The sequence below is a fragment of the Triticum aestivum genome, chromosome 5D (assembly GCF_018294505.1).
Source record: "Triticum aestivum cultivar Chinese Spring chromosome 5D, IWGSC CS RefSeq v2.1, whole genome shotgun sequence".
NCBI classification, from domain to species: Eukaryota; Viridiplantae; Streptophyta; class Magnoliopsida; order Poales; family Poaceae; genus Triticum; species Triticum aestivum.
In genome coordinates this window covers 490409637-490418751 of record NC_057808.1, presented here as the reverse complement: position 1 = coordinate 490418751, position 9115 = coordinate 490409637, and the positions used below count along the sequence as shown (strand labels likewise).

The 9115-nt window shown below is 49.0% G+C and overlaps 1 protein-coding gene across 1 annotated transcript; it reads left to right on the top strand.

The window, feature by feature from the left end:
* The first annotated feature begins 6395 nt into the window (after positions 1 to 6395).
* Positions 6396 to 8125, top strand: LOC123125673 (patatin-like protein 3). Its single transcript, XM_044546144.1, has 2 exons — positions 6396 to 7492; positions 7612 to 8125. Exons 1-2 carry the CDS (start codon positions 6416 to 6418, stop codon positions 7975 to 7977), a joined length of 1443 nt encoding a protein of 480 aa, XP_044402079.1. The 5' UTR covers positions 6396 to 6415; the 3' UTR covers positions 7978 to 8125.
* Positions 8126 to 9115: the final 990 nt, after the last annotated feature.

The following is a 9115-nucleotide window of genomic DNA, read 5'->3' as shown; positions in this document are numbered from 1 at the left end:
CCTGTGAAGTAGGACGTCGTCGCGAACAGGTCGACGGCGAGGATGCGGGCCGGGCATCGTCGACAACAAATATTATATGCCCGCAAAAAGTAACATCTTTTAAATGATTGGATTGTGATAACTAAAATGATTGGATTGTGATAACAATTTTAAATGATTGGATTATGATAACTAAAAAAAACATGGATCATCGTCTAACAATTTGACATCAATCTAATTCATCTAGCTAAAACTAACATTTCTAAAATTTCTAACATTTCTATAACATTTCTAATATTTCTATAACTAAAAAACAAAAAAATTCTAACATTTCTAACATTTCTATAAATATTTCTAAAATTTCTAACATTTCTAATATTTCTATAAATATTTTTATAACTAACATTTCTAATATTTCTATATAACTAACAATGTGTGTGTGTGTGTGTGTGGACATGGCGGCCGGGGCAGGAGCTCACCAGCGGTGTCGACGGGGACGGGGATGGGGCGGGACGACGGGGACGGGGCGGGGATGACGGGACGACGGGGACGGGGCGGCGAAGACGACGGGGACGAGCGGGGACGGGGTGGCCGGGCCGGGACGACGGGGACGGGGCGGCGACGATGACGGGGACGGCCGGGGACGGGGCGCGGACGACGGTCGGGGCGGCGACGACGGGGACGGGGACGGGGCGGCGACGAGGGGTGGCGACGGGGGCGGCGGGCGGCGGGCGACGGGGCAGAGGAGAAGAATAAGATGAAAACTGACGAAATTTGTAAGTGACGCTTATATAGGATGGGCCTTTAGTACCGGTTGGAGCCACCAACCGGTACTAAAGGTCAATTTTGGCCAGGCCAAGCAGCGGGAAGGGCAGTCCTTTTAGTACCGGGTGATGGCTCCAACCGGTACTAAAGACCCTACCTTTAGTACCGGGTGGAGCCACGACCCGGTACTAAAGGGGGTGCACTGCCAGGCGAGGGGCGCAAAGTTTAGTCCCACCTCGCCAGGCGAAGGGCAGCAGCACTGGTTTATAAAACCAGCCGCGGCTGCTCCTTCGAACTCCTCTATAAAGCAGGCTTCTAGGCCTAACTATGACGCGCTGCCCTGTGAGCCTGCTGGCCCTTCTGGGCCTGAATTTCCACACCCGAGGTCTGGTAGTCCCACTGGGCAGCATCCCAACAATTTTTTATATAGTTTTTTCTTTTCTGCATTATTTTTTTTCTTCTATTTATTTCTGAGTGATTTTTTATATAGTTTTTTCTTTTCTGCTTTATTTATTTTCTTCTATTTATTTCTGAGTAATTTTTTATATAGTTTTTTTTCTTTTCTGCTTTATTTATTTTCTTCTATTTATTTCTGAGTAGTTTTTTATATATTTTTTCTCTTCTGCATTATTTATTTTCTTCTATTTATTTCTAAGTAGTTTTTTATATAGTTTTTTTCTTTTCTGCTTTATTTATTTTTTTCTATTTATTTCTGAGTAGTTTTTTTATATAGTTTTTTTTCTTTTCTGGAGTTGTAATAAGTTATTAAAATTTTGAATTGCCGGTGTAAGAGATGAGTTTTCGTCCGAAACCCTCATGCTTCGAAAGAGATTGTCCAGTTTGTACATGAAGTGCATCCAGTTTTTGCCGTGACCCTCTCTACTTTTTTGCACATGCTATCCGGCTGAAATGATGATACCGTGCCAAGTTTCAACCTTTTGAGAGTTCATTTGTAGTGTTTTTCAATTTCAGGGCCATTTAGCTTAAAACAAATCAGTAAATGCATTAAAAATAGTAAATTATGTCAGAAAGGGTTGAAAGTTGATGCCGTGGCTTTGAATGGCGCCTACTGAACGCAAAAAAAAGTCCGGAGTTGTAATAAGTTATTAAAATTTTGAATTGCGGGTGTAACAGGTGAGTTTTCGTCTAAAACCCTCATACTTCGAAAGAGATTGTCCAGTTTGTACACAAAGTGCATCCAGTTTTTGTCGTGACCCTCTCTACTTTTTTGCACATGCTATGCGGGTGAAATAATGATACCATGCCAAGTTTCAACCTTTTCAGAGTTCATTTGTAGTGCTTTTCAATTTCAGAGCCATTTAGCTCAAAACAAATCAGTAAATGCATTAAAAATAGCAAATTATGTCAGAAAGGGTTGAAAGTTGATGACGTGGCTTCGAATGGCGCCTGCTGAACGCAAAAAAAAGTCCGGAGTTGTAATAAGTTATTAAAATTTTGAATTGCCGGTGTAACAGATGAGTTTTCGTCTAAAACCCTCATACTTCGAAAGAGATTGTCCAGTTTGTACACAAAGTGCATCCAGTTTTTGTCGTGACCCTCTCTACTTTTTTGCACATGCTATGCGGGTGAAATGATGATACCATGCCAAGTTTCAACCTTTTCAGAGTTCATTTGTAGTGCTTTTCAATTTCAGAGCCATTTAGCTCAAAACAAATCAGTAAATGCATTAAAAATAGCAAATTATGTCAGAAAGGGTTGAAAGTTGATGACGTGGCTTCGAATGGCGCCTGCTGAACACAAAAAAGTCCGGAGTTGTAATAAGTTATTAAAATTTTGAATTGCCGGTGTAACAGATGAGTTTTCGTCCGAAACACTCATACTTCGAAAGAGATTGTCCAGTTTGTACATGAAGTGCATCCAGTTTTTGCCGTGACCCTCTCTACTTTTTTGCACATGCTATGCAGGTGAAATGATGATACAATGCCAAGTTTCAACCTTTTCAGAGTTCATTTGTAGTGCTTTTCAATTTCAGGGCCATTTAGCTCAAAACTAATCAGTAAATGCATTAAAAATAGCAAATTATGTCAGAAAGGGTTGAAAATTGAGAAGTAACATATTTAAGGTGGTAAAAACCGTGTTAGCCGAGCGAGGTGGGACTAAAAAACAACTGCAACTGTAAACCTCTAGTACCGGTTTGTGGTATGAACCGGTACTAAAGACGCTGGTGGGGCCCCAGCCGGACCACGGCGTGCCACATCCTCTTTAGTACCGGTTCGAGCCACGAACCGGTACTAAAGGTTTGCAACGAATCGGTACTAATTAGCTCCGGCCGCCTAGCCGTTCGAACCGGCACTAATGGACACATTAGTGCCGGTTTTGTTACAAACCGGTACTAATGTGCTTCACATTAGGCCGTTTTTCTACTAGTGCCCCCCCCCCCGCCCCCAGCCATACACATAGCTCCGCCAGTACAATGCCAGTGATTCATGACACACATAAGCTTCAAGTACCATAGAATCCGTAGCACCACTGAAGACCATGACAGATGATCCCTAAGTATAGGACATTATGATCACGATAAATCGCGGCTGCGACACCTCCCTGACACTGTCGGGTGACCGCTACATCAACATTTATTTTCATAACACCCTCTGGTGATGGTAGCCAGCGTTCGGAAGTATAAGCACTTATCTCGTCACGATGTTGAGTTGTGGTTTTGGCTTTGGTAGCGACATCAGATCATTGAGGTAGGTGTTGACAAATGAACAGGTTTGATGCAGGCTTTCAAAGATTGACTCATGAATAGCCTTTCGCCTTGCGTACCATATAGTTCATAAGGTCACAGCCATCCTACTGAAGCTGTCATGACACATAATTTCATGAAGTTCGAACATCCAGTTCTTTGATGCAGCTTCTTTGTGATCTGTCATCCAGTCCACTAGTTCTGCATCTAAGACTGCACATGTACATCTGGCCATGGTGCATGAAAGAAGTGTATGCTGCCATGAGTCTTCCCCTCCACATAGGGGGAACTGGTTAGCCTGTGCCATTTTCCGATTGTGTAGAACATCAGTGGTCGGTAGGGAATGTCGGGCTAGTCTTCACGAAAACACCCGAATCTTCAACGAAACGATGATATTCCATAGCGAAGTCCATGACTTCTCCTCTCTCGCATTATCAGAGGATCCACTCCTCCCTTCAATCCAGTTTGCTCTATGGACTTTGGCCTTGATCATAAATTTGTGTGCCGAGCTAACAGTGAATCGGCCTTTCTTGTCTGGATGCCATGCCAAAAATCGGCAGTGTCTCGAGTGCACACTATGGTACTGAGTATCTCATCAGCATCAATGGATAACAAGACACTCCGGACCACATTTTCGTTTCACGAGGTTGTGGTTGGTGATAATAACTCAGATGCCTTCACAGGTGGGTCCACAACAAGAGATACAATTGGTCATCGAGAAGACTCTTTTGGGGATCCAATTATCAGCCCCGATATTCGTAGACTGACCATTCCCAATTCGGTAAATAATGCCCTGCTTCATTATGTCTCTACCTGGCTACGCAAAATGTTGCCTTGGATATGCATGGGTATCCGACTCCGTGGTTACAACACTTCATGTAAACCCGATTAGTCATGTCGCAGGTGTGTGTATAATCGCCCGCCCATGAGTTTCCCATCAACCTCCTTATTTATTTCATATTACGTGTGGTCATCATAGATGTATCACATATATAGTTGTAAATCCTATCTCTTTTTTCATAATATGTTGTGGTTGTCAAATTGGTAAGCTCATGTATATGTTGTTTTTGAGTTTTTTTTTTCATGAACACCTAGCGGCATATCTTTTGTATTAAGGAGAGAAGAACAAACATACAAAGTTATGATATGTACAAGAGGTGAAAACACACAAGTACACACCCCACCACCCACAACTTAAAGTGCTAACTCATGGTGTCTACTACTCCTTAAGTTCTAACCAACTTGCACATAGAAAACTCCTCCCTTGCTCACTTGATGACCGAAGATGGCATAACTGCCACCTTGTCGAAACTCCATTGTACCTCTCGAGCCACAACATGCAAAGACTATATCACTTGAGGGCATTAAATTTCTTCTAGTTGCGATCCGGGATAGCCGAACTCACTGGCGGCCACCACTCCTTGATAGTCACAATGGCGTCAGGTGTGAACCTATCTATGCAACCGAAACTACAACAACATATTGTACCAAATCTCGCACGCGAAAGAGCATCCAAGAAGTAGATGACTAACATTCTCATCTCCCTGATAAAAAAGAACACAAAACTATGGATGCTGCAAGTTCCTCCGAGCGAGTCTATCCGCTAGGACACTGATGAAGGGTAAGGAGGTGATCGATTACTTAGGAAGCATGTCAAAGTACACACATGAAACAACAACAACAACAACAACAACAACAACAACAACAACAACAACAACAACAACAACAACAACAACAACAACAACAACAACAACAACAACAACAACAACAACAACAACAACACCACCACCACCACCAACAACAACAACAACAACAACAACACCACCACAATGGAAGGCCCCTGATGTGAATTATCCTAAGTTGAATATAGATGGTGTATTTTGAAAGAGTATGGTACAGCCGGGGCTGGGATGATCCTGCGTGATCATGAAGGAGCATTCATCTTTGTTGCGACACGGGTGGTCTCTAATTGTGGTGATCCTATGGAAGCGAAGATGACGTCCATGGACAAAGGGCTTTGACTTGCGCTTCACTGGTCTAACTTGCTGTTGGTTGTGAAGATGGACTGCGCTGAGTTGTTGAAGATGGTGCAATCTAAAGATGTTGAGCGCTCGAGGTATGCGAACCAGGTCAATGGATTAGATGGATTCTAGCTCGTGAAAGGAACATTAGTCTAGATAAAATCAACAGACAGGCAAATGTAGCAAGTCACACCCTTGCTTGTATGGGACCCTCGCAACAGCGAGGCTTCGAAACTCCCCTATGGAAATAGCTAGCATCGTCATCTCTAAATGTAATCACCATGGCTGATGAATGAAAAGTTTCTTTTCCGCAAAAAAAAAGATGGGTTATTTCCGATGGGTACTTCATGGATGTGGATAACCATTGGGTATGTGCGCAACATCACAAACATAAATTCATATCCATGAACATCTTGATGAGGGTCGATGGGAAATGGAGGCCGGTATATAGTGTGGCAGTGCTGGACCCGTTCGAAACCCGACCCATCGCCATTCGAGATCATTCCACGTCACATTGGACATCGATCAAACAACTCAGAGCTTTACAGGGGTATTATTAGTTGACCATGAAACAGTGCATGTGGCAATTTGTGGTTGGCTATCAGTTGGAAAAGTGACACCCCCCCTCCCCCCCCTTAAAATTCAGGAGAGAAGTTTAGTACTCCCTCAAAAAAGAATATAAGAGCGCGTTTAGATCACTAAAGTAGGCCGTAGTAAACCCGTAGGTTTAGCATTTTTGAAAAAAATCACCATTCACAATCCTCCTCACACTTTTTCATTTTTGAGCAAATCCTCACACTTGTTCTGACAGTCACGATCCTTGTCACACTAGTTACTGTGCAAGCAAGGATAAATAACTGGAGTCCGGTCTCAGCTCGCGCCACCGTGGGCCGGACGAGTCAACGCCACGAACCCACGCCTCCTTCTCCCTTCCCGCCACTATAAAATGCCGGCAACTGCTCGGTGCTCTGCTCTCCACGCCCGCCCCCCGTGCGCACACAGCAGAACGCAGAACGCCTCCTCTCAGCTTGGTGCGCGCGCTCCGGCCGGCGTAGACCAGAGAATGGAAGCGGCTCCAGTGGGGCCGGCCGCCGCCATGGACGTGGACAAGCTCACCTACGAGATCTTCTCCATCCTCGAGAGCAAGTTCCTGTTCGGCTACGACGACCCCAAGCTTCTCTTCGGCGGAGGCTCGCCGCATACGCCGGCAGCGTCTGGGAAGGCGACGCCCCCGCGGGCGCAGGCCGGTAAGGTGTGCATACTGTCGATCGACGGCGGTGGGCGCGCCGCCGACGGGCTGCTGGCCGGCGCGGCGCTGGTGAGGCTGGAGGCGTCCCTGCGGCGGCGCACTGGGGACCCCAAGGCCCGTCTGGCGGACTTCTTCGACGTGGCCGCGGGCTCCGGCGCCGGCGGCGTGCTGGCGGCCATGCTGGTGGCGCGCGGCAAGGACGACGCGCGGCCGCTCTACTCCGCCGAGGACGCGCTCGCGTTCCTCGTGCGCAGCCTCCGCCGCGGCTGGTCGTCGTCGTCCGGGAGCCTCCGCGCGCTGCTCCGTCGCCCGGCCGGCGGAGCCGCGTTCTGCAAGGTGTTCGGCGACCTGACGCTCCGTGACACGGCGCGGCCGGTGCTCGTCCCGTGCTACGACCTCGCCACGGGGGCGCCGTTCCTCTTCTCCCGCGCCGACGCCGTCGAGAAGCCGGCCTACGACTTCCGCCTGCGCGACGTGTGCGCGGCGACCTGCGCCGGGTCGGACCGCTCGTCCTCGGCGGTGGAGGTGTGGTCGTGCGACGGGTCGACCCGCATCGTGGCCGTGGGCGGCGGCGTGGCGCTCGGCAACCCCACGGCGGCGGCCATCACGCACGTGCTCAACAACAAGCGCGAGTTCCCGCTGGCCTCCGGCGTGGAGGACCTGCTGGTCATCTCCATCGGCAGCGGCGAGGGCGAGCAGCGCCCCGCCGTCGGCACCGGCGGCGCCTCGACGTCCGAGATCGTCAGGATCGCCGCCGAGGGCGTGTCCGACATGGTACGACGACAATACCAACGCACTAGGATTCTCTACCTTCGCTTGCAAGCGAGGTCCATTCTGCATGCATCTTGTTCTCCGTGCTCACTGCGAATCTTCCTCCGACTTTTTTCCGGCAGGTGGATCAAGCGGTGGCCATGGCGTTCGGACATAACAGGACAAGCAACTACACCCGCATCCAGGCGATGGGGTCGCCGCGGGGCGGCCGATGCGCGGCGGCGGCGGCGAAGGGGTGCGTGGCGGCGGAGGAGATGCTGTCGCAGAAGAACGTGGAGTCGGTGCTATTCCGCGGGAAGAAGCTCGCGGAGCAGACCAACGCGGAGAAGCTGGAGCGGTTCGCGCACGAGCTAGTCAAGGAGCACGACCGCCGCGTCGGCGCCGCCGCCCCCGCCGTCGTCAAGCAGCAGCCGGCGTCCGCGGCCGACAGCAACGCGCCGGCGTCGTACTCGAACCTGGTCAGCCAGATGTTCACCAGCATCTTGTAGGGCGTGTGCCGCTGTACGTGCCGATCGAATGAAACGTTCCGGCCGCATGTTCACTGGTAGTGTACTTTTTTTCCCCTCTTCTGTTTGCTGTTGCCTGCTGCCTTGCCTGGAGCTGGGTTTTGTAAATGAGGATGAGGATTAACAAAGTGTACTACCATGGTGCGTGCCGTGATCCGTAGGATACGCATGTCTCTCTGCTCCCCACCACCAGATTTTATTAGGATGCTAATGCGCGGCTGGTGATCGATCGAGTTGACTAAATGTGTCATAAAATAAGAATATGTTCCACCAGCACCACTAGCTGGTTTAGTGGAGCACATGAAAGATTGAAACAGCATAATCTAGTACTCCTACTTAAACTGGAATTTAAATTAATTAAAATCTAACAAAAAATTATTGCTAAAAATGATGGACATCTATTCAACAGTTGTTTGCAATTTTTTTGGAAAGGTGTGGCTGCTCCCGGGTGTACACACACCCCTTAGAGCATCTACAGCCGAATATGTCAAATATGGCCCCTCAAAAGCCCGCCGACGTGCCTGGGCACGTCCGCAGGCAATGTCCGGACACGTCTCAAATTTCAGTAGTTGCATCCAGACATCTTATACTAGATTCTTAAATCCATACAAGGATATGCAAACGGAATAAACCTACGTACTACGTCGATCACCTAGCTACTCATCGTCGGAGATGTCGACGATCTCCGTGCCCGACTCCGGCAGCATGGGCGGCAGCTGCAGCTCTGGCTGCTTTGCTCCGGCCTCCTTCGCCTCTATCTCTGCGTCGAGTTCGGTGAGGAGCGCGTCGGACGCCTGCTTCTGACGGAGGAACGCCCGGTTGCCCTCCACATAGACCTCATCCTGGATGGACTCTAGGATGGCCTGCTGCTTCGCCATCTCCTCCGCCTCCGCCTGCTCCATGTTGAAGCCCAGCAGCTCATGTTCCTGCTGCTCCACCTCCATCGGAGCCAGCTCCTGTTCCTCCTCTTCCCTGGGCTGCTCCTCCTCCTCCTCCTCCTCCGGAGAGTCCGGAGGCAGCCCGACAACGATGCGGGTGGCGCTCGCGGCTTGTCTTGCCCGGATCTCCTACTGGATCCCGTAGAGCGTGAGCATTGCGTAGTAGGTGATCTTGCTCTGGA